General features: G+C 36.6%; 1 protein-coding gene across 3 annotated transcripts in view; it reads left to right on the top strand.

The window, feature by feature from the left end:
- The window catches only part of CERK (ceramide kinase), a 43,312-nt gene extending 20,607 nt beyond the window's left edge, over positions 1-22,705 (top strand). For 2 of the 3 annotated variants that reach the window (XM_085217734.1, XM_085217743.1), the window contains exons 7-13: positions 7,296-7,370; positions 8,715-8,867; positions 10,331-10,436; positions 13,228-13,298; positions 16,971-17,176; positions 19,169-19,377; positions 20,019-22,705. In XM_085217734.1, coding sequence (XP_085073860.1) covers positions 7,296-7,370; positions 8,715-8,867; positions 10,331-10,436; positions 13,228-13,298; positions 16,971-17,176; positions 19,169-19,377; positions 20,019-20,118 — 920 coding nt within the window. In that variant the 3' untranslated portion in view covers positions 20,119-22,705. The remainder of the gene's footprint in view (positions 1-7,295; positions 7,371-8,714; positions 8,868-10,330; positions 10,437-13,227; positions 13,299-16,970; positions 17,177-19,168; positions 19,378-20,018) is intronic. The other variant, XM_085217738.1, reaches the window with a different exon arrangement.
- Positions 22,706-25,329: the final 2,624 nt, after the last annotated feature.

Raw genomic sequence — 25,329 nt, 5'->3', positions numbered from 1 at the left:
CTGACTACTGTTGTTGAAAGGCATTTGTAAAAACTCTCATTATTCACTTCTTTTTGATGATAACTTCTTCACTGATCACAGTAACGCTTTGGATCAATCGTGCTATTAAATGGAGTGGCCCACATGTTATCTCACTCTTCCAATTTGCAGGATACCTTCAAAAGGATACATGCATGACAGTGCCACCCAAAATTTTATTAATTCTTGCAGCTGTTCAGTGGCATCTGCAATTTCAAGGACTGTATGAAAAGACAAGTGCACTTTTCAGTGCCATTGGTATGCTGTTCTCTTTTCTTTGCCAGACACTTGAGATTTGAATTAAAGAACTGAGATGTGAAATAATATTACGAGCATCTGACTAGAACTAAAACACAGACTTTATGAGAAAATTTAACATCAGCAATAAAAATACATCAGGTGAAATAGAATATTTCTACCCTCAAGCATTAGGTGACTTTTTTATGTGCCTTGTATCTTTGCGAAGAATGCATCTAAACCTAAATGTCTGAATTGTTGCTTGAAAGAAGGGTAACTTACATTAGTAGTACAGTAAGGATTAGTTACCTGCAGGTTGTAATGTGAATATCGCTTTATATTTTTTCATTCCTGCTAGCTAACATGTTAAAAGTTCTGTGTGGGACTTACTATATATAGGCAGACTCTGATCTTATTTGCTGAACCTTAGTATTAAAATCAGATGTAAATTAAAATAGTAGAATGTGAACTGCTCCACCCTTCATCTCCCTTACTTAGTTTTGTTTATTAGATTAAGAGTTTTTGCTTATATGATTTGGTTTCAGAAAAATTTGGTTCTTGGTGATATTACTTGACGTAAGTAGACATTTAGAAAAAAGAGAACATTATTATTGAAAGTTATTTCTTTGCCCATAGGAAAGGAGAATGAACTAGAAGCATCATAAAACTGAAAGATTAACCTTGCTTTTTCAACAGTATCTTCATGTGTTGTTCTTTTTTCCAGTTGCAACCAAAAAGTATGAGCTTCACTGAGGATTTAGTATTGCTAACATGTATCAAGTTATTTTCTTCTCAGATGTGCTTTAGTGCTTTTGTGAATATTGTTGTGTGTTGTAGCTGTTTGCTGTCTGAATGCATGCTACATGCTGCGTTCCCAAACTAGCATGAGGTACAGCCATGTAATCAGTGCTAAGGCTCAAACATTTTCAAGTCGTTATTCTTTACAGTGGTGTATAAGGAAGCTTGAAGTTCTGTTAATTAGTTTTTGGATTTTAGAAGCAGTGAAGATAATTCATGTCTTGATCAGTTTATATTGTGCAGTATTTAAAATGCTTTGTTAATGAAAATACAAGAAGATTGTTATAGGAATATGAATTTGGTCTGTTTATCAAACTCACTGAACAAATCTTCACCCTTTCTTAACATACACAGCTATTGTAGAGACCTGAAATTGTGTATGAAATAACCAAGGCTGTTCAATGCAGTGTGCTTGGGATGGCAGCATGATTTTTTTTTTTCCAGCTTCTGCTGAAACTTCTAGTGAAGCTGTCTTCGGTGCTGCTTATGTGACTGCTGGCAGGCAGCGTGCTTTACTTGAGGTGATGAAGCTCTGAGCATGTATTGACTCCAGCAGATCCTTTGTTCCCAAAGAAAGTAGAGTTTGTTGCCAGATAAATGAAATCCTTAAAAAGAGGTAGTTGTATTTCTTTGGGTTTTGGTTTTGGTTTTGTTTTTCTAGCTAAACTGACAGTCCTAAAATAAAAAGTGAAAAGGGGTAATGCAGTGCAAATCATAAATAGAGGAAAGCTTCATCCATAGTGCTTTTTCAGTTCATTACAACCAACGTTTTCTTCAAACCTTGAGAATATGTCAGTGGATATTGAAGGCGAACGTAACCCAGAGATTAAGTTCTAAAGTCTAGTTTATTTTGTGTAGTTTATTCAGTATTGACAGGAGCCTCGGGTAAGGTGACAGCATCTCAGTGGGTTTGCTGTATTAACATGACATATTGCTGTGCTTTTGTTGTGTAGAGACTGTATTGGAACTAGCACTCAATTCAGCAGACTTGATCTTTGCTCAGAGACTGGCAATTAATTGAAGGCTTGAAACTACAAATGCAACAAATGTTAAAGTGTTTTAATGCAAAATCTCTGATCTTTTTTTGAGGAATTAGCTTTATTTCATAGGCAAAATCCCATTCTCTGTTAACTTCTTAAAATTTAATAGTTCTTGTTAGACATTTCTGTCTGAATAAAGCCTTTGCTTGGCCCTTTTAGGATAGCTGGCAATGAACTGTTTTGATTCCTTTATATTATGTCTTTTGTTTAAGAAAAATAAAGTTGTTTTATGATTTCTTGTGTATTTTTATGAAATAACTTGTATTTTAGTTTACATGAATAAAGGCTTCTATTCAAATATCTTTTTTAATTTCAAAATAAATATCAATAAAAATTAGCCATTTTTTAAATCTGCAAGTTGACTGTATCTCCTGTTGAAAGTACTCAGAAGTTGTAGCAACCAGACAGTTCCACACTGTTGTGTGGTAACTAAAAGGCAGTGTGCATACAGAAACTTCTCTTTACTTACTATTTCCTGCTAGTACCAGCTAGCCTTAAAGCAAATTCAGCTGTGGTTTTTCAGTATATCCAGAGTGATTGATAGTATGCTTACATAAAACTTAAAGTCAGAGAGAACCTTTTATGTTTTAAATGTGACATTGAGGTTTTGTCCAGATTTTTACTTTTAAAATTATACGCTCTAGAATAAGCCAGAGTAATTCTTTTTTTTTTTTCTTTTTTTTAAAAACTAAACCTAGCATAGAAAAAGGAGACAAAGCCATCATCTGCTGTTGGAAGCTCCTCTAGTAAAAGAGATCAGATTAAATGCCTTTGTGATCTCAGCAGGTAAAAAAATCTTGCTGCACTCTGTGTTAAGGCATAATACTAATGTGGTTTCACTCCTTATGGAAGCTGATGGCCTACCCTGGGAGCAGAGGAAGAATCTTCCAAGTGCTAGGGAGGATTGTATAACATGCAGAAACAATATGTTAATTGCTGTCATAATTGAAGCTTCTAGCATATCCAGTTTTTTCTTGTTTTCCCTTCAGTCAAGGGTATGACCTAATGTCTAGGATTAAGGCGTATGTGCTGAATGTAATCAGCATATTGATGTGTAACTGTGCAAAGTAATGCTAAAAACTGCTAAAAAAGGCTTCTTGCATGAAAAATGGTGGGGGATTCATTCACAAGTTTCTAAAGCAGATAGAAATAAAATCATGGAGTGTGACTGGATCCCTATACTACTGTCCTCTGGGCTGTAAAAATTTTTTTAAAGATTCCGGTGTATCCACAGCCTTCCCTGTTACAATGTTTGTAATATTTAATGATCTTTGCAGTTTAGTTAGCATCTCATTTCAAGGTTGAATACATTCAATTTGGAAGCTGAAGTCCAGTGTTTTATGTTGCACCTTTGTAATTCTAAATCAGTTATACTTGTGGAAATGGCAGAGCTAAATACTACACTGAACATGCTGGGACTGCTGTGAGGACAAGTCAGATGAGATAAATTTCATCTTTTAAACTTGCCATTATTGTTATTTTTGTTGTGCTGTGATATTTAACCTCTGGTGAAGTGATTATCTACCAAAAATAAAACGTACAGACGAAAAAAAAAAAGTCTCAGATCCTTTGGAGGTGTTTCTGTTTAAGCCAGCCTGTTATTTCAGAGATGTGAAATTGGTTTCTTGGTTTCTGAATGCCCAGATCATTTATGTCTCCCAACAACAGTATCTTTGCTTACTTTTGAACATGTCAGGTCCTCATCATTTGAAAATCACTTCCCAGAAAAGTCACCTTCTAGGTATTTCAAAACACCAAGCCACTTAACCAGGAATACGCTGCTACTCTGCCTTTAAAGTGATTCACTTAAGATTTTATTATTAGGGTGACTTAAGAACAATTTACAGGAACCACACTAAAGCTGTTTATTTGCAGTGCAAAATACTGTTACCGTGCTAATTTTTCTTTGAGAATCCTGCCAGTGCTGTATAAGTGCCTTCCTTGTGACCAGTTTGTGTGGGCATCCTGCATGAAGCAATGAGTGTTTCTATTTTATTACTAAATTCATTACTTACCAAAGGGTCAGCATCTGACTGTTACTTCTGTCATCTGCTTAGTTTAGTACTTAGTCTTACAGTTCTTTGGGATTTGTTCACATTTCTGTCAATGAAAGTGTAAAAATGAATAGTCGTAGCCCCAGCAGCATGTGTTTTGTTTTGAGCAAATTACTGGTAAGTTAGTAGTCTTGATCATTTTTTCAAAAGATTAGTTTGAATACTTTGCTTTTCTCTCATTTATTTCAGCTGTTAATTGTTGATTTTTATCCATAGAATCTTATGGCACGAATTCTTCCATACAAAAGTAAGAATGCCGTGTTTTTACTCATCACTGTGGTAGTTCTGTGACTGATCTAAAGCTTGTTAAGTGGTGTCTGAGCACCTTGGAGGAGGGAAGATTTAGGTCGGATGTCAGGGGGAAGTTCTTTACAGAGAGAGTGGTGAGGTGCTGGAACAGGCTGCCCAGAGAGGTTGTGGATGCCCCGTCCCTGGAAGTGTTCAAGGCCAGGCTGAATGGGGCCCTGGGCAGCCTGGTCTAGTATTAAACGTGGAGGTTGGTGGCCCTGCCTTGGCGGGAAATGTTGGAGCTTGATGATCCTTGAGGTCCTTTCCAACCCAAGCCATTCTGTGATTCACTGGTCCGGACAATTTGTCTGCTCACAATTGTTAGATGATATTTTCATGTACATACGGTGGAAAGGGGCTGTCTGGTTACAAATCTGGTTATTTAACTCCACTGCATCTTCTGTAATGCAGACTCTTACCTTCTTGGCTTTACCAGAAATGTTTCATGGAGAGTATGAGTTACAAGCTGTCTTATCTAAATAAATACATATTAATCACTTCTCCTTACAGTTAAACAAAAGTTAACTTGATTCATTTTTATATCATTAATATGTTAAATGTTTTAAATTTGTAGGAGGATAGAACATAGAAGAATTTGCCTGTATAGCAGTTGTGTGGCTATATAAACCCTCCTAATAAATACTCTGGGGAAAATGGATTAATGAGACATACATGATATGTGATAAAGATTCAAAGCAATTAGACCCATTTTGTCATGGACCAGCTAAGCTAAGGCTAAAGAGTTGCTCTGTCCTCTGCACACCATTCTCAGTAGATTCTTAGTATTAAAATGTTTGGGATGAGAACTTCCTGTAGCTGAGGTGCTTTAGGTATTTAGTCTGGGATTCAGCTGTTTATCTACAGTGGCGTAGTGCCCTCTGAAATGTATTAATCCCCTATGTCTAGTGTACTACAGGAGCAGTTGGAAGCCAAGCAGAGTCATGTGTAGCACTTCAACACTGGTGGCTGCTGTTGTTTAGGTAACAGGATTAATCTTCTTAGGAGAAGTTCCAAAGTGGAATCGATTTTCAGATCTTGATTATTATGCTTGACTGTCTGCATGTTTGGTGGATGCCTGAATTCATGTTATAATCAGGAAGTGCCTAATCACTACAGTCAGAGGAACCTGTCAATCCTGTGTTGTAACTGGCAGTACTTTGCAGATGTCTTATTTTCTAGGGCCCTTCAAATGATTCAAGATGCTGAATGGGACTTCAGGGTAATCCTCATAGCAGAATACAGCTTGAAGAAAGTTGAAAGGCTGGATAACTGGCTAGGTTGAGATTGGACTTGATGATCTTGAAGGTCTTTTCCAACCTGAGCAATTCTATGATTCAAAGTACTAGGCTTGTACGTTGAGCAGAATAAGAACGGCTTATATCTTCTTGTGGCTCTTTTTTTTGTTTATTTGTATCTTTTTAAAAGTAATTAGTTTTATTTTTTGCTTTAGTGGAATTAATGAGTATAGATGACAATATGAGGCACAAGTAACATTTTCTGTGTATCTTATCTAATGTGATATTGAAAGAAATTGCAGTTGTTTCCTCTTCAGCTACATATGCTTGCAATGGTACACTTGCAGCATCACAAACCTCCATCTTCGAGGAAGGAGATCTTAATCACAGTGTTTCTTTTGTTCTGCAGCTCTGCTTTTTTTTTAACTGGCTCCTGGAGCTGCTCCTTGCTCGCAGTGGCTGCCTTCTGCATAATGTTTGCTTGATAGAAGCTTCTTGTGCACATAACTGATAGGGGAAATGATGTCCGTTAACTGAGAAATGAGTCAGAGGCAGAGGATTTTTTTGGTGTTCCCATTCATGATGGTACATGTTCTCATTGCTTTCAAAGCGAGAAAGAATCATAAGTGAATTTTTAAACAGTGATTGGTCATTCTTCCATTTCTAATTTTCTATTTTACTTCAATTTAGAAATCAAGTGCTCTCTATCTGGTTGTGAATCAGTAGCAAATCTAAGATTAGATATGTAAACGAAGTAAGTTTTTGTTTTCGTGTTCCCAGCCTTCTCTTTCAGGGAATTTCTTTTGTGGAAAGTCAGTAGAAAAACTACAAGATAGATTTGGAGTCATGTGCTGTAACAAATTATATGCATTGGTACATCTGACACTGACTTCCAAGTGCTTGCTGCAGAATAGAATTCAGAACTCTCCAGTAGGCTCTTAGATAGTTGTTACAGGGCTTGAGAGAGTGTTGTCTAGCTCTATGTGGCAGCTAATAGTACTGAGTGGGCATACTGAGTGAGGAGTGGTCTGAAGTAGTTAGAAAAAACAGAATGCAGGTGAAACCTAAATCTTAGATTTTTATGCTTTTAGATATTTTGCTGAAGACTGTAAAAGCGTATTTCTGTCTAGTTTGCTCTCCTATCAGTAAATCAACTCCTGAAAGCAAATATTAACTTTCAAATAATTGAACAACACACAGGTTTGTGTTTTTAAGATGCACTGGAGGAAGGCGGGGATGTTGACAGCCTGGGACTTAGAGCACGCCCCAGAAAGTGGGAGACTGGTATCTCTTCTTGAGATCAGCATACACCTTTCTCCATTCCCTTCCATAACTAATGCAAAAGCTGTAACAACGTCCCTTAATCTTCTGATTTTCCTTCACTAACTGCTGTACATTAATTTCATACATACTGGAGGGCCTTTGTACAAGAGCAAATAGGTTCTATTTTCTGCAGGAAGAAAGTTACTGTTCCAATATAAATCATAATTTTTGTATGTATTTACTTTGTTCCATGAAATACAAACAGGCAGGCTGCAATAACATAAAGCTTTTATTTGGAGTACCATACCAATAGTGCTTGCTTTGAAAAGATATAAAGTAATTTCTTGGTCTTCATTTTTCAGGCTCAACAGATTGTGTATGCTATTCAACTGTTGGTATTTCTGATCCAGTAACATCAGCTCTTCATATTATTATAGGTGAGTGGTCACAGTTCACTGTTTGCTATGAAAATACTATCGTGCTCTCTAGCATGATATTAAAATAGCAGAAAAATAGAATAAACAGTGTAAATTATTGGATGATAAATCTCTCTTAAAGAAAGCTATCATGAGTAGCTTATACATTTTAGAAAACATTATTTGTGTAAGTAATCTTGTGCAATTTAATACTTTCATGCTAGGTTACAAGTGTGACTTCTGTTTGACTGGAATTGCTTATAATTGCCACTTTGTAATCTGAAAATCGTATAGTCGAGAAGAAGGTAGGGAGGAAGACGAATAGTTGTCTGTAAATACTTGTTTGATACGTTACCATCAGTAAGTGGAGATACTGACACTGCCACTGTTAAAGTCCTCAAGTAATACAGTCCCCGAATTGTATTGGGATTAAAAGAGGTGGAGATAGCTTGTGCATTCACTGTATTGTGACTAGTGATGTCAGTCCTATCAGCCACATAATGAAGAATCATAGTCATGTAGTTCTTTATACTTTGTTTGAAAAATTGTACAAGATAGTCAGTTATAAGCATGTTGTATAAGGATGGGATTTCCAGATGATTGTTACTTCACCTGCTTACTGATTGCATAACAGTTGCAATCTTAGGAGCCGTTGTTGCAAAGACTTACAGATGTGCTTCTCTGCTTACTTATGGTTAAAATTGTACAGCACGTCTGGAGTTTAGCACCACTTGACTAGGATTGAAGAGCTGTTTCCAATATGTACTTAGCATCACAATATTTTAACTGGACTATTAAACGGGCATGTAAATATAGGTATTTAAATTTCTATGTGTGTTTCTTAATTATGTGGAAAGGACTTCACAGTGATCTGTGCTGAAAGGATGAGAGACAATGGGCATAGAGTTAAACAACATACTGTCAAACTTTTTAAAATAAGTAGAATACAAGGCAATAGAAAACTACATCAAACCACTCCCAAAACTTCCACTACACGGACATCAGAGTCCTCTTGTTATTATGAAATACAGGACCTAGTATTCAGTAGATCTACAGATGTTGCTTTGACTTCTTGTATGATACACCCTCCCACTCCTACACTGCATGAGTGTAAAGTCATCTTTGTGTATTTCTAGAATACTGGCCATTCTTTTCACTTAGTACTAAATGGTTTTTAAATATTAAAAGAAATCAGTTGTCCAAAAATATTTTCTTCTTATGCAAGTACTAAAAAAAGTGTACACGATGTGTATAAATATAGGTTACGGGTTTTTTATTTTAAAAGTCTGTAATATTGAAGCTATTATCACATTTGCATCTTGAAACAAAAGCAGCCTTAATAGAACCTTGCACTTACCTTTGTAGGTGACTGTCAGCCTTTGGATGTCTCATCTGTGCATCATAACAACACATTTTTGAAGTATGCTGTATCATTGTTGGGTTACGGTTTTTATGGAGACGTTTTGAAAGACAGTGAAAAGAAACGGTGGATGGGTCCGATGAGATATGACTATTCAGGTAACTTGAATAATTATTATGTTCTTATGTAAGCATATTGGAGCAGCTGATATCCCTTCCCTGAACCAAGCTTCTCTGAACCTTATAAATGTAAGGAACTTGGTTTTAAATTTCTTGTGATGCCAATTACATTGAATCATGTTGTCTCAGAAGGCCAACCGTATTCTAGGCTGCACTGAAAGAGGAGTGGCCAGCAGGGTGAGGAAGGTGATTGTCCCCTTCTGCTTTCTCCTTGTAAGGCCCCACCTGGAGTGCTGCATCCAGGCCTGGGACTCTAGATGCAGAGCTGTTGGAGCAGGCCCAGAGGAGAGCCACAAGGATGCTCAGAGCACCTTTCCAAGAAGAAAGCCCGAGGGATTTGAGCTTCTTTGTGCTGGGGGAGAGAAGGCTCCAGGGAGACGAGTCCTCAGTGGGGCTTTCCACTGCTTAAAAGGAGTTTATAAACAAGATGGAGACCAAGTTTTTGCATAGTCTCTTAATGACAGGAAAAGGAGGAATGGTTTTAAAGTAAAAGAGGAGAGATTTAGATAATATATCAGAAGAAAATTTTTGACTCAGAGGCACTGAAACAAATTGCCCAAAGAAGTTGTGGATACCACATCTCTTGTGGCATTCAAGACCAGGTTGGATGGGGTTCCAGGCAACCTGGTTTGGTGGGAAGCGTCCCTGCCATGGCAGGGGCTTGGAACTAAATGATCTTCAAGGTTCCTTGCAGCCCAAGCTGTTCTATGATACTGTGTTCTGTAAAAGTGTGTAACTTGAGGAATACCGTTAAGAGTTTGCTTTTATTGAAGTATGAATTTGACAAAATAGCACAGTTAGCAGATTAACTTGTAACTAGTACTTTCATATTTTATGATCTTATAAAGAAACAAAAAATTTTGAACTGTCATGAATGATGTTGAAAGCAAATCTAACTAAAATTTGATTATCTTCTTTAGTAGTAAAATTGCTAGCACTTTAGCACTGTATCACCTCTCGCCTAGTGATTGCTGCCCAAAATTAATATCTTTTTGGTGTTAATCATTTTGACTTTCTTAGTTGGAAAGAGGGTCTCTTCTGTTCTGGACATCAGCTCATGAACTGCTTGTATCTTTCAGCTTTATGGACAGAGCTTAGTGATTTAGCCCAGGTAACTAATATTTGGGCAAATCTTATACTACCGGAAAGTATTTTTGACTTTTTTGATTTACGATATGACTAAAATTTTCAGTTGTCTTCTAAAGACATCAGTCAGAGTAAGAGCCCTGCATGGAAACGTTAAAGTCTTTGTGAGGGAGAGAAGAATATGTCCTTTTCCAGTCTAAGACATCAGAACACAAAAAGCTGCGAGCTTGGGGAGAAAAGCTATTTTTTGTGGTCCTTAGAGAAGGAAGGAGAACAACAATCAAAGGATGTAAGCAGAGGTGTTTGCAATGTGGCTTTGTAAAGGCTTAATGCTGCTTAATACCTCTTTTATGTAGGCGTCAAGACTTTTCTTTCTCATCATTACTATGAAGGAACAATTTCTTTTCAACCAGCAAAACACACACTGGGATCTCCACGAGATAAAGATAGCTGCAGAACAGGGTAGGCTACTGTTTATCTCTGGATACTGTTTGTAAATGTATGTAAATTGAGGTTACGGCAATGTTGTTATTTAATATCAAAACACTTGCTCTGAAGAGATGTGCTTTTTAAAAAAAAAATTTACTCATTAAAGGGAATACCATATTTTTTCAGGTTAGAAAAAAAAAAAAGTAATTTTTTGTTAGTGTCCTCTCACTCCCAGTTTTAGATTAAACAAAGCTTAACAGCATGCTGTTAAAAAGATACTGAGGGCACTATACTTTATTACTGCTAATGAATGCCAACTTTGGATGCCTCAAAGTTTCTGAAAATGGGAATAATTAATTTTCAAATGTTCACACTGTAATTCGAACTAACAATTTTATTAATGTTTCGGTCTCGTGACAACAACTTATTGTGAGAATAGATCATTTAATAAACTGCTGTCTATTTAGTCTTTTTTTTGTAGAATATTACCCTCTGAAAATTTAGTGTGATATTCTTCACTTGTTTATTCAGTCAAGGGGTCTAACAATCTTCTCACTTTTCTTCCTTTCTCTTTGCGTTCTCTTGCTTCAAGTTACGTGTTATTATTTATTATTCTTGATATATGATTGCAGCTAACAGAGATATAGCAATTGTCACAGTAGCTAACAGCGCAGCAGGGTACAGAGGAGTCAGAAACTGTGAAACTACATGGAATACAGTACCTGGTCTCCAGGAACTAGCTAGAGCTACAGTTCTGACACATCAGGTGCCTTGATGCTAGGGGTGCTCCAGATGGAGAAAACTGTCATCCAGGTCTCGGTATGGAAGAGTGCCTGATGTGTCTCCCTGAACCTGGGTTTATGGGCAACAGTGGCCTCACCTGTAAAAGGTGTGTTTTGGTAAAACACTGAATTGCCATGAAAGTATAGAGATGAGCAAGCTATCTAGCAACTGAGAAGATTAACAGTAGATTGAAAATATCTTTCCAGAGACAGGAGCCCAAATCCTTCAGTGCAAGGAATGAGTGAAGTGTGTGATAGTCACTGAAGACTGCTTCCTACAGGAGACAGAGGAAACCACCTGCAAACCTGACTGATGTTTTTTTATGACTAAAGAACATTCTTTATAAAACATAAATTTTGTGGAGGAGTGGCACCCATCTGTCAAGTTGGAGCAACCTCTGCAAACAGAATGGCTAGCCTTGTAAGGAGGGTCAGATTATAGGTGTGCTGAGGCTTTCTATATTTTGGAGAGAAGAAAAGGCCATAATAGGTACTGAGAAAGTGTATAGAAACTACACTGGAGAGTAAGAGCTTCCCCCCCATCATATCAACCTGACTGGGAGTCTATTTCAAGTACCTCAGCACAAACACATGTAGTATGTTGTGTGAAATGAGAAGTTATAATTTCATAGCTAGTGTCTGCATGATTGCAGAGCTAGTGTCTCCTTGAGACTGCATAGAAAGGGTAAGATTGCCCACGTGAGTACTGTATGCATGTGAACTCTTTGGACTTGAGGCAGTCTTATCTAGTGGGTGACAACTCAACTGCAGCAGGTGGTTTGGAAATGGACTTTAAAGTCCCTTCTGACCCAAACCATTTTATGCTTTTAGACAGCTGGAGGAAATGAAGATGGGGATGTGGCAGTTGATGGTAGACTTGGCAGCAGTGACTGTGAGATTACAAAGGTTAAAATCCCCAGAGAAAAAAGCAAGACAAAATGTAGAATTACAGCCCTGAATTTCAGAAGAACAGATGTTGGTTTATTCAGGAATCTTGGCAAGATCCCATGCAACAGTGGAGGATAAAGAGGTCTAGAAGAGTTCATTGGTTTTTAAGGATGTATGTAGTACATGAACAGACCATTCTGATATGCAGAAACTTGAATAAACATGAAAAAAGAGCAGTGTGATAATGCAAGATCTGGCCAAAATCAAAATGTAACTGAGAAGTAAACAGAAACTAGAGGTGGAACGGGTTGCCTCAGAGGAGCACAGACACATTGGCTCAACATGTAGGGATGCCACTGGGAAAGACAGAGTATGGGTACAGTTGAAATGAGTGAGGGATATGAAGAGCATTATGTCATGAAAGGGATTATTTATGGATGTTGATCATAAAAAGGTGGAAGGAAATGTGGGCCTAGTGCTTAGTAGTGCAGCAGACCCAATGACAAAAGATAGGGGAAATGCCTCCTTTGCCTGTGGATGAGAGAGAAACGGTGTTAAATACCTTAATTTTAGCAAGGCCTTTGATAGTGTTTTCTGTAGTATTCTTAAAATTAAATCAATGAACTGTATACTACGTTAGTAGATAGATGGAAAACTGGTTAGGCTATATGGAAAGATTTTGAGTGCTGTGTCCAACATATAGCAAATTACTAATGATGTGCCTCAGAAAACAATTGTGAGGCCAGTACTTTGCAGTACCTTTATTTAAGACTTGGGATGGTGGTACAGAATGAACTGACAGTGGTTTTATGGATGGTAGCAGGTTTGGAGGAGTGGTCAGTATGTTGAATGTCAAGGCTGCTGCTGAGATGGACCTTGGCAGGCTGAAGAAATGGTTGAAAGAACACTGTGAAGTTCAGGAGGAGGAGTGTGAACCTGGGGTTATGTGAGGTTATTGCTTACCTCCAATAATCTTCAGCAATGTATTTAAATACCTGTAGGGTCTCCAGGACTATCGTGATTTATGCTACATCAAGGTTGGTGCCATGCTTCATCTTATAGAGGGGGAAGTTCTTACAGTTCTTACAGTTATTCAGTTCGTGCTTTACCTAATATCTTTGTTTTCTGGCACTGAGTAGTATTTCTGTTTTCAGATGTTATGTTTGCAAGGAAAGTGAGCAACAACTGGCAGAACAACGCAAGAAGTGTGGATTCAAACATGAAGGTAACTTATCATAAAAAGGAAAATGATTTAGTATTATGGAACTTACTGTTTTTCTGTATATATCAGCTCAAGTGTGTTTGTCGTTGCAGGTTGCTAGAATGATGTTTCTTTTAAGTTTAAAAAAAGATAAGTGAAGAGCTTGTTAAGGCATCACTTCCACCCAAGCCTCAGACAATTCTGATAAAATTGTATTAACTACTTACATATTTTGATGTGTTAGGCTTCCTTAAGAAAGATATGTTCAGTGAGCTGGGATTTTGTCTTACTTTTGTGAGTAGGATTTGAGTGATAAACTGTGAGTCAGTACAGAAAGAAGTTCAGTGAGAGAACTTCTGGAATAGATGAGGATTCAGCTTAGTGTTTGTTAACGCACAAGACAACCTTCTTTAAGTTGTTAAATACATGTGAGACAGTGAATTTGGATAATAATAGCCTAGCTAGCAAATTTAATTATTTGTAAGTAAATGGAGGAATAAATCTAATTTAAATGAGATTTTTCTCATCTTTCTCTCATTATGTTATACATATATATGTTATGTAACATATATGTTACGTTATATATATCCTCTTCTCATTCCAGGCCCTATGTCTACACTTTCATATGGGCATACCTTTTCCTTTGTTTTGTTAAAGCAACAATTTACATGCTGGATGCTATGCAGTAGTCTTCTTATCTCTTTATGTCCAATTACTACTAGTAGGAAGCACTTCTGACTTTGCAGAAAGAAAATATGGAACTTCAATTGGCTGACTTTAGTCTCTGGTCTCAGATTGTCTTCTTGAATATCCCCTCTCAAACAGCAAGCAAACTTACTCTGGGGGCTTGTATATGCTCTCTCTTTTTTTTCTTGCAGAGCCCAGTGCATAATACTATAATTTTCTTAACACAACAATTGGTCCTTATGACCTAGTTTGTCTTGTAATCACAATTACTTTGCACAGTTTCTGTGTGTGGTTCTAGCCATTTGTTTGCAAAGAGTATCATCATGCTGTAGAGATTCACTGGTAGCCTGTAAAGCCTGTATAACTGAATTGAAGCATAAATAAAAGAAATCACTTTACATAATATCATTTTAGGTATTAAATGTGATACCAAGATTCTTTTCAGTAAGAAAATCTCATGAGTAGGAGGAAATAATTGTAGTTAGAAATTGCCTTTTTTCTTTTTTTGGGTGTTTTTTTTTGTTCATTATATTTGTTTTTAATAGCTTTGATCCAGCAAAGGAGCAAGGGCTGAAGAAAGTGTAATACATATATTAGTTGAACAATTGACTGCTATCGTCTGCTTAGCATGAGACATGCAAATAATTTTGTAGGACACTGTTCTAAATTTTACTTTCAGTAGCTGCTTTTCTTTGCTGTGTAGTCTCTTCTCCATGTAGTAAGTGAACAGGAACAATTCACTATTCTTGATTTCTCCAGCCTTTTCTTCTCCCAAATAAACAGCTGTTTCTAGCTGAATTTCACTGTTTCCAGTTTTGTTACATCAGTGTCCCAGATTGATATTGCTGATTGTACCAGTATTGCATAGGTCATCCAATTAAGTAGATGCTGTTGGCTTTTCAAGATTCAGCTCCCCTACAGGTGGTCTCCCTCAGTTCTCTATACAGTCCTTCCAGTAACTCCCCTTACCGCCTGTGAAATTCAGACATTCTGCATGATGCTGTCTGTAACTTTTCTCACTTTCTCACACTGAGAACTGCTGGGTTGCACAATATCTCATGTTTTCAGTATTTTCTTATGTTCTTTTTGACTGCCTTAGTCTCAGAACGGTCTCATCATTTGCCTGCAGCCTGAACAAAGTCATTCTGTAGTTTGATTTATGTCTTTCTTTTCTCTTAAAATACACATTTTGAAACTAATTTAAATGATTTCTCTCTGTAATGTCCTTTTTGAAAGCACGTAAAAAATGATCAGCAGTAAAGCAAACACAAACGATACTTAAAACCACTCTGGCAAATGATGCAAAAATGTTGAATCTAACAAAGCTGCGTTTCTTTTATTACTGATTTGTTTATCAGAACATATGGAGGATAGACTAGATGGAAAAAGATATGAAGTTCTTTTTAGTTTGCTTTAAGACTTCTGTCATATTACAATCCTACTCTGGTTTTCCTGGTGTTGAATTTTTTTAAGTACTAAAAAAGGGGGGATGGCAAGAAGTTTCAAAGAATTTTTAAAAATAATTAAAAAGAAAGAAGTTCAAGAAGATAGAGAAGTTGAAAGAACAAAGATGAGCTACGTTATTTTTTTTTCCTTCTTTCTTCTGGTGTATAGAGCTTTGAAGAGGTCAATTCAAAGTAAATGTATTATAGAATTTAGGTCCACCATTTACCTAGGCGATGGTGGTAATGACTCTGTAAAGTAAATATAACAGATGAGATAGTGAGATTTAAGAACTAAGATAGTAAAAAATAATGGAATTGCAGGACATGAAATATCTATGTTCAAGTCATCTATTGTCTCATCAAGGAAGCACCTTGAACAATTAATTATGAATTAACCCCAACATGAGCAACTGAATAATATTAGATTTCTAAGTTGCTATTAGTTAGTTAATATGGCTCAAAAACTAGCTGGCTGTGGTTTGACGATCAAATTGGTTAAACAAACTTTCATAAACAAACTTTATCTTGTCTGTTCCTTAATTTTTACCCCGATCATTTACAGTGACACTTGGACTACAGTTTTCAAACTGTGCATCTCCATAGACTATTCTAGGATCATTAGTTCTGTGGAGTTTTTCATTTGATATATCTGAGCCCACTTATATTTGGAGATGAAGCATAATGTTATGGCTGCTTTATGGCTTTTTTTTATTGTAGTAAGGAAGGCAATCATGTTTAATGTAAAAATGCAAAGGCTTTTCTAATCTATTTTTATCCTTATACAAGAAGCGGTGCCAGTATAAACAGTTTTCATTCCAGAAATTTCCTCTGCTTCCTGTTAGTATCTACTTCATCACACGTTTAAAGTCAGTTTAGGTCTAATATAATAGAACAGTGTTATATTACTGAAAACATTTTTTCTTCCCTGCAGTCCCTGAATATTTTTGCAATATCTTTGTTACTACTGTTCATCTGCAGGCATTTTTTTAGAAGTTCCTTAACAGGCTGCTGATATGCTGCATGCTGGCCCTTCCTGAACCCGGGGTCATCTTCTCTCTTTTGATCTTTTTTTTGTTTTAGTTTGGCTTTGTTTGTTTTTCAATATAGTTTGTGGCATTGAGGCTGAAAGAGGAGTGGGTTGGAAACCAGACACTAAGCCACTATCTCTGCATCATTGCTTGCTTAAGAATAACATGTTGAACAGTAAGAATAAAATTAAAAATCCCCCTGAACATTTTAACCTGCAAGAGTTATAACCTGCCTGTCTCTTTTCCTTGCCTGAAACTTAGTGATTTTACCCCCAAAACATCGATCTTGAATTTGATATGCCTATTTCAGAAATGATAAGCAGCACTAGAAAATAATGATGGTGTGTGAAGGGAGGAAGCAACTTCTTCTGTTAATATATGAAATCTAGGAGTCTTTTTTTGTTTAGATACGTATTGACAGTGCATAAACATGGCTAGTAAAATATTGTACCATGCCAATAAAGAATTGCTTCTTACTGTTCTCATGTGTAGATCAAACAGTATCCGATATCCATGTGTTTATTGATGTGTTTCAGAAGATGAAGAAGAATGGAAGGTTATTAAAGGAAAATTTCTAGCCATCAATGTAGTAAACATGAGCTGTGCCTGTCCACGAAGTCCAAAAGGTCTTTCACCAGCAGCTCATCTAGCAGATGGTTCAGCTGACCTCATTCTAGTTCGTAAATGCTCCAGATTTGATTTTCTACGTTATCTTGTCAGACATACAAACCAACATGACCAGGTATGTATTCCCTTTGGCAGTGAACTCTCCAGAATAAGTTTTAAGGTGTGAATGCTGATATTTATACATGACAAAAAAGTATACCTACAAAATATTTAAAAAAAAAGAAAAAGCTTATGCATTTTGTGTGACTTAATCTGAATATGTGTGCCATCACAAAAATCGCTTTAGCTAAAACCAAGTCTTGGGCCGTAGCGTTTTAACTAAATTCCACTTATGCTGTCTTATACCATTTTTCCATATATTTAATATTTGGATGATACTTAAACTCTTTTGGCTGCCAGGGCACACTGCTACTTCAGATTCAACTTGCCATCAACTAGAACCCCCGGATTCTTTTCTGTGGGACTGCTCTCCATCTTATTGGCTCCCAGTCTGTACATATATTCAGGATTGGCCCTGTCCTGGGTGCAGAACTTGGCATTTGCTCCTGTTAAACTTCATATAGTAGGTGATTGACCAACCCTCTAATCTGTCAAGACCTCACTGCAGTACTTCTCTATTCTTGAAAGAGTCAAAGTTCTTCCTAACTTAGTATGCATTTGAATCTTTAAATCAGATCATTTATATATATATATATTAAAAAAAAAAATCAAATAAAACTAGTCTCAAACTGATCCTACTTATTTCTATCTGAAATTATTTTATTTTGTTGGTGTTTAATATCTCTCTTTGCTCTTATCTTCCTCTACACCCACTTCTGTAATGTAATTGTACTGTTCTGGAATTCTTTGATCAAGGCAGTGCTTTGCACTTCTCAGCTGCATTCTGAATCACTGGGGTAAGGCCCAGTGAATTTCTACAAGACCAAGTGCTGGGTCTTGTACTTTGGCCACAACAGCCCCAGGCAATGCTATAGGCTTGCTAAAGGCAGAGTGGCTGGAAGACTGTGTGGAAGAAATAGACCTCAGAGTGTTTGTTGACGCTTGGCTAAACATGAGCCAGCAGTGTGCCCAGGTGATCAAGAAGGCCAATGGCATCCTGGCTTGTATCAAAAATAGTGTTGCCAGCAGGAGCAGAGAGGTGATCATCTTCCTGTACTCAGCACTAGTGCGGCCGCTGCTTGAGTACTGTTTTCAGTTTTGGGTCCCTCACTAAAAGGAAGACATTGAGGCCCTGGATTGTGTCCAGAGAAGAGCAATGGAGCTGTGAGGAGTCCAGAGCACAAGCCTTCTGGGGAGTGGCTGAGGGTACTGGGATTGTTCAATCTGGAGAAGAGGAGGCTCACAGGAGACCTTATTGCTCTCTACAGCTGACTGAAAGGGGCTTATGGTGAGCTGGGGGTCAGCCTCTTCTCTGACGTAGCTAAAAGGAACCGCCTCAAATTGATCCACGGGAGGTTCAGGTTGGGTATTAGGAAAAATTTCTTCTCAGGAAGAGTGGTGAGGCATTGGAACAGGGAGGTGGTGGAGTCACCATCTGTGGAGATGTTCAGAAGCAATGGAGATGTGGTACTGAGGGACATAGTTTAATGAAGGAAATATTGGTGGTAGGTACATGGTTGGGCAAGATAATCTCGGATGTCTTTTCCAACGTTGCTTATTCTATGATTATCCTCATTATTCTATGATAAGGCTCAGAAATGCTCATCTTTAGAGTTGTAGTTGAACCATTCCTGAGGATGATACAGGGATTCAAGCCAAACCTTTTTGACTTAGATTTCACGTTATAATCTATTTTTTGTAGTTTTTTTTTTATAGTTCTTATATGCCCTTCTAATCTCAGAACCTTTTACTTCATTATCCAAAAAGTGGCTGTTTGCTGCTACTTGAAGAACATCATTGGAAAGTAAGATTCCAGTTTTGTTTTTTGTTTTAAAAAGCTGCACAAATCAAAAAAGATAAGTCATTCTATACCTCAGGTAATCTTCTCTAAAAAAAATTGGAAATGACAGAGTTTCCTGAATACAGAATACTACATGCTGAGTTGCTTTACGCATCAAATATATTTAAATAATTGTAATTGCCTTTTCTGATTATTTTTTCTTTGTAGTTTGACTTCTCATTTGTAGATGTTTATCGGGTGAAGAGTTTTCAATTTACATCAAAGCTTTCAGAAGACAATGAAAGCAGTGTCACAGACATAGGAAAGAAACGGTTTGGCCAATTCTGCAGAGATCATCCAGCCTGCTGCTGCAATATTGCTAATAGCACTTGGAACTGTGATGGAGAAACTCTAGATAGTTCAGCAATTGAAGTGAGGTGAGCATCAATTTTTCCCTGTGTGTACCATGAAAGGTATTGAGCCTTTTCACTGATTTAATTATGCTCATAAAGATATTCTCAAAACATGTCCCCACATAGCATATTTGAGTGTTTTGATAATAAACTTAATTTGTTTCTGGTTTTGCTGGTTTGATCCTTTCCAGTAAATAGTTCAACCATCTATCATAAATGATCTCTTTGAGAGAAGGAGAGAGAACCCAACCCCCAAAGTCCTGCTTAGTTCTCGCCTAACACCTAATATCTTACAAAATATGGCACAAAATATGTTTTTCTTTGTTTCAAGTCAAAGAGAAACAAAAATACAAAACTAAATATTTGTATTTATGTTTGTTCGGTGTATACAGTGTATATTGTATAAGGTCAGCTTCTCCTGATGTCCCATGGAACTTAATGTGTGGAATAAATCACTAGCAGGAATGATGGAAGGGTGAAAGCATCCAGCCTTCTTTGCAGGGAAAGATTGCATGGGGAATGAAGGCTGTTTTTGTAGTCTGAAGTTAGGAACTTTGCTCAAGTGCCCAAGATTCATAGATCATTAGAACTAAATATACATTATCATTTCTTCCTTTTTTTTTTTTTTTTTTTAAGTATGATTAATTGACTTCCATCTTTTTCAGGGTTCACTGCCAGTTAATGAAACTGTTTGCAAGGGGAATTGAGGAAAACAGTAAAGATGAAGCTGCCTACAGCCACAGTAGCATTGAACAATTACTATAAGTACTGTTCCTCCGATGAGGAGAAGAAAAAAATGCTCAAGGAAATTGAGTATATTTGCATTTTAGTCAAATTGACAAGTATTTTAAAATTTTAGGATTTTTTTTTTGTGATAGTTTCAATATAATTTTAGACTTTTTATTTCACTTTTTTTTTTTTACATTGTAGTCATTAAAATATGTCTTGGAGTAATGTAATCTAAGTTATGTTAGAGAAGAGAGAATTGGTGTATGTGTATGTATTCACAACAACTGAAAAATACTGTGCTTTTTTAGAGAACTGATTTAGCAGTTGTGTTGCAATAATATGTAATTGTTATAAAACATTGAACTTTATATTGCCATCAAACCAAGATACAAAGACAAGATATTTTCAGTATCTGAGAGAATGTGTTCTCCTGGGAGTGTGAAGTATTGCATGTGGCTTAAGTGCTGGACAACAGTGTTGTCATTTGCATTTATTTTTTTTTTAAGTCTTTCCTTTGTAGTTCTGACAATACCTTGCAACTTATCAATGCAATTCAGATACACATTCCTGGCTTTAAGTAATAACAGTAACAGTCTAGAAATATTTTTAAAAACAAAAGCACATCTGTAGACAGATCATAACTTCTCCTATATATTCTATTTATAAGTGCTTTCTTGCATGCTGCTGTTTGGGATTATAAAGCATCTAATGACTGTTTGGATTATACCAAATACTGTGTACTGCATTGAAATGTCTTGCAAGCAACTCATAGGGATGTGTGATACCAGGAAAGCATAGGCAGGGGAGAATATAAATATTTTATAAAACACCAGCAAATTTTACATTTCTAAAAATAGTTAAAATTAACATATGAAAAGCTTTCCTCTTCAGTACACAATTCTTTGGAGATTCTATGAGATATGTTAAAATGTCTTTGCAAAGTAAGATGTTGGAATGTTAAGTTTGAAAATATTATTTGATGATTGAATGTCTTTAAAACAAATGTTTTATTTAACTAAATAGGAAGCAAAGTAATGTGTGATGTGAAGTCAAAGGAAGAAACTGGCATCTGATAAATCACAAATCACTGTGCTTATTTTTATAGAAAATACCTGAGACTATCAAGTACGACTAGGAAGCGGATATTTAAGTTATACTTGAATTTGTGTATTGTGGCATACATACATCCAGTGTGTAGTCTTGGGGCAAAATTTTCCTCTTGTCAAGCAGGTTTCTTCCTGTTTGGTAAGGATCAGAACTTAGCCTCTGTTTGTTAATGCTTACTGCATCTCAAATTTTTTTTTTTGTTGTGTCTGAACAACTAATTATTCTCTATTCATGTATATTTATTGGTATTTCTGTCATTCAACTTCTACTGGTTTCATGTATATTTGCTCTGTGTAAGCCATGGTGATTGGTCAGTTTATTACTGAAGCACTTGAAGTTTCTTTTATATGGCTGATTTATTTTCTTTTCTGCTGAAACATTCCAATTTTGTGTAATATCAGAAGTTGTGCTATATTGTTGCTACAAGTATTATTCATACTGTCGCGTATGACAGAAAACCAAAAAGGTTTGTGAGTGATAATTACTTAAGTACAGTCATAAAAAGTTTGGGATCTGTTTTTCATTATATAAAATGTCAGAGAGATACTTGAATACTTTTCCAAAAGTAGTACTGTTTACTTTCCTCAATAATGTATTGAGTCTGAAAAACATTGGGTAAATTAACTTTTCAATAAAATGTTAAATATCCTGTATTTTTAAAGCCATGTTTAGCAAGGGAAATGGTACTTTTGAATGAAGAACCCTATTGAAAATGAAATGATGCAGTCATACAAATGCAGATACCTTTTGAAAGTGTAAGCTGTTTAAAAGTTCTACAGTTAGCTTGGTCTATGTCTGAATAATGTTAAAGAACCGAGATTTCAAATTACTGTAATTCTTGGCCAGGTTGTGACAGTGTAAACTCCACTCACCAATAGATGAAGTGTTACAGCTATCCAGATCAATTTCTCATTTGTGAGAACAGCGGAAATGCTAACCAGCTTTTTTCCATTAGTTTGCTAGTAAGGCATGAGACTGTTACTTAAAAAATGGTAGATTAATCTGGTTGTGATGTTGAAGTGCTTTGAGTACTTGTCATGTCTGAAACTGCGCCTGGTGTTTCCAAAGAAAAGGCCACTGGGAAGGCCTCCATTCTGAAAGAGAACTGCCAGAAAAGAAGGAGGAAAAGATCATTCAGTAGTATTGTAACAAAGTGTTAAGTTAATACTGAAGGTATTGCAACATTAAATAAATATCTTAGAAAATAGGAAAGCTGCATAGTTGAATTGAATAATTCTACTTGTAGCATATTGTACTAGTGAAGGTGAGTTGTATGACATCCACTTCATTTTTAAGAAGAGAGCTGTGGAAGTAGTATATGCTTTCATTTTAATTCTAATATTTTTCCCTCTGAATGTAGTCTCGGAATGAAAATCACGTATGGGAAAACCAAGTTTGATTCCCTGTTTTGTTTCTTATTTCCCAATCTTGCTGGCTTCAAGATTAGAAAATGTGCTCTGTTTTATGAGGCTAAAGGAGTTCACAAAAAAAATAATAAAATTATGTTGTACAGCGATACTGTGGTTTTCTTCTTTTTACAAATTGATTTGAAAGAAAATATCTGTTGTGAGATTTTTGCCTTTCAAAGAAAATGCACGTGCTGTAATGGATGTGGGTGGGTTAAAGCGGCAGAGAAGTAATTTGTAAGCTTTCATTAGCATTGACCACTACTTTATAGGCAGCGTGAGTGCAGGCAATACTGAGAGTGAAGAAAAGCAGCTCCTGAGGCCGGATTGCCCCTAGAACTATTTAATCCTATTAAGAGAAACTAAAGATTGAAGAGGAAGGAAAATCTTGGTTGTAAGTATTTGGAGTTACTGGCTTTGAAAAACTGTAAACTACAAAATGTCAAAGACAACTGCCATTGTAAGAAGCAGGGACTACATATTATACTAAATTAATACCTACTATATGCCAAAAAGGTGCTTTTCAGACTTTAATTGCAGAAATTATTGATATAGCACACTTCCTACTAAGAAGTAAAACACATTCTTTATATGTGCACGGTAGGCACAGTAAGAGTAGGCTTTTCAGCACTTTACAGATTTCACTTTTGAAGTTATGCAAGAAGTTAGTGTTTGCAGGAATGTCACCATATCACTCTTACATTCATGAACACAAAGATGTTATGTATATAGAATCAGAAATTTCTCCCAACACTTCTGTCTTGCTGTTTCCTTAGAACTCCCGCCTTAATATGAATAATAGGATTTTATCCTTCTTATTAGTCACATTGCTTATTTCAATTTTTTAGCAGATAGTGAAGTACATTCAGTAGATTCTAGCTGGTATTTAATTTCTAGCAAATGAATGCACAATGAAAGCACAATGTAGCAGCAGTTTCCCCAGGCTTGTCTCACCCACTGATGTGCATGCAGCATGCATCTTGTCAGGGCTTATGCATATTCTCAATTAACGTGTGACCAGTCCCATTGCTTTAAAGGAGATGGGGCGTTTGGTCTGCTTTTAGACCTGTCAGATGCTCTGCTATGAGAGGATTAACAATTTTTTCATTCATTTTCCCGCTGTTTAGAAATAGTTCCTAGCAAGCACATATTGACTTACCAACAAGAGGTTGTCTTCAAAAGGTGTGTGCTTCTTTAAGACTCTTGCATGAGAAGAACTTGCATCTGTTTCACCTAAAGTGTAGGGTTGATTTGTTTGGTTTGCATATAAAGATTTTCATAGTGTACAACAAGGAAAAAAAAAAAAAACTGATAATCTATAAAGGAAAAGTACTGAAGGAATAACAGAGGTGATGCAAATTTATATTAAAAAAAAAAAAAAAAAAAAAAAGAGGGACCAAATCCTGGAAAGGATGAAAATAAGAAAATGCGAAAAAGTTTGTAAAAGAAAAATAAGCAATAGGAAAACAAAATACAGATATGGCAAGGTCTTTGGTTGTTGTTGTTGTTTTTTTTTCTGGAAAGCATTGCCCGGTCATGTGTACTTTAACTGCAGAGAGAAGCTGGCAATAAAGGCCTGGATAGATTACCAGAAGCTGAATATTTATGGCTGGCAGACAGAATAAAAGGTTTATTGCTCTTCAGAAGACATAATCCTGAGAAGTTGCACTCTATCTTTGCAAACTTCAGCAGAAGAGGAGCATCTCAAAGAGAGATGCTAAAGGACGATTGTAAAAGCAACTCCGTGTAGCAATGTGTAGTAATCTGAAATGGCTGATGAGTTTAATCTGCTGAATGTTTATTTTTCATGTTAATATTTAACAACTTTATTTTAGGAAAGGGGGGCATTGGGCAGCAAGCAAGGAGGAGAGCTGTGTTAGCACGGCAGTGATGCTGAGGTTAAAGCTGTAGGACAGCAACTTGCACACTAAGGGGCTGATCTATAAACTGTAATTTCTGTAGGCAAAGTTCCCACAGAAAATGACTGCATACGTAAAGCCCTGTGTTATTCCTGAGTATTTATGTAAGCTGTTCTTAACAGCATTCAGTGATGGGAGTCTGTGAAGTAGCTTAGCTGTCAGAACAGATTGGTTAAAGATTTTTGTAGCTAAAAATCTTCAATTACTTGCTTAACTGAAGTAGCATTACTGTAAGCTTGTTCTGCCCAGAGTGGACACAGGGACTTGTTCCCTCCAAGGGAGTTCCCATGCATATGTTGCCATGCTCCCTTTCAGTCTGCTGTTCTCTGCTTAGCCAGGATTAATATTCAGACAGAGCAGGAAAAGAACGACGTTTGAGCAGAATGCAGATATCAAGAAAAAACGCTTGAAGCTGATTTCTATTTACCACCAAAGAAGTGACTGTAGAAAGGCAGAATTGACAGGCTCACTCCGGAAAAAGAACACATATCAGCATAGTCTTCAGTCAAAGTTGGTACTGTTAGTTCCTAGAGATCATGTCTTCATAGAATGCTGTCTGAAGCTGTGATGGATGTATTTAGGACAGGTAGCTCCCCTTAGCAATACCTATCAAAGAAAGAACTACTCTGAGAGTTGCAAGGCCCAGTCTAAGAAGAAACTACCCAATAAAACATCTCTCAGGTGCTTCTTTTTTTCATTTTGTCTTGTAATGCTGGACATTTCAAGGGAAAACAGGCAAAACCTGAACACCTTGCTGTTGGTTTAGGTATTCCTATCATCACTCAGATGTTCCTATCATTTTCAGTTCCTATCAT

This window comes from Meleagris gallopavo, chromosome 1 (assembly GCF_905368555.1).
Source record: "Meleagris gallopavo chromosome 1, MGAL_WU_HG_1.1, whole genome shotgun sequence".
Classification (NCBI taxonomy): Eukaryota; Metazoa; Chordata; class Aves; order Galliformes; family Phasianidae; genus Meleagris; species Meleagris gallopavo.
This window is presented reverse-complemented; position numbering and strand designations above follow the sequence as displayed.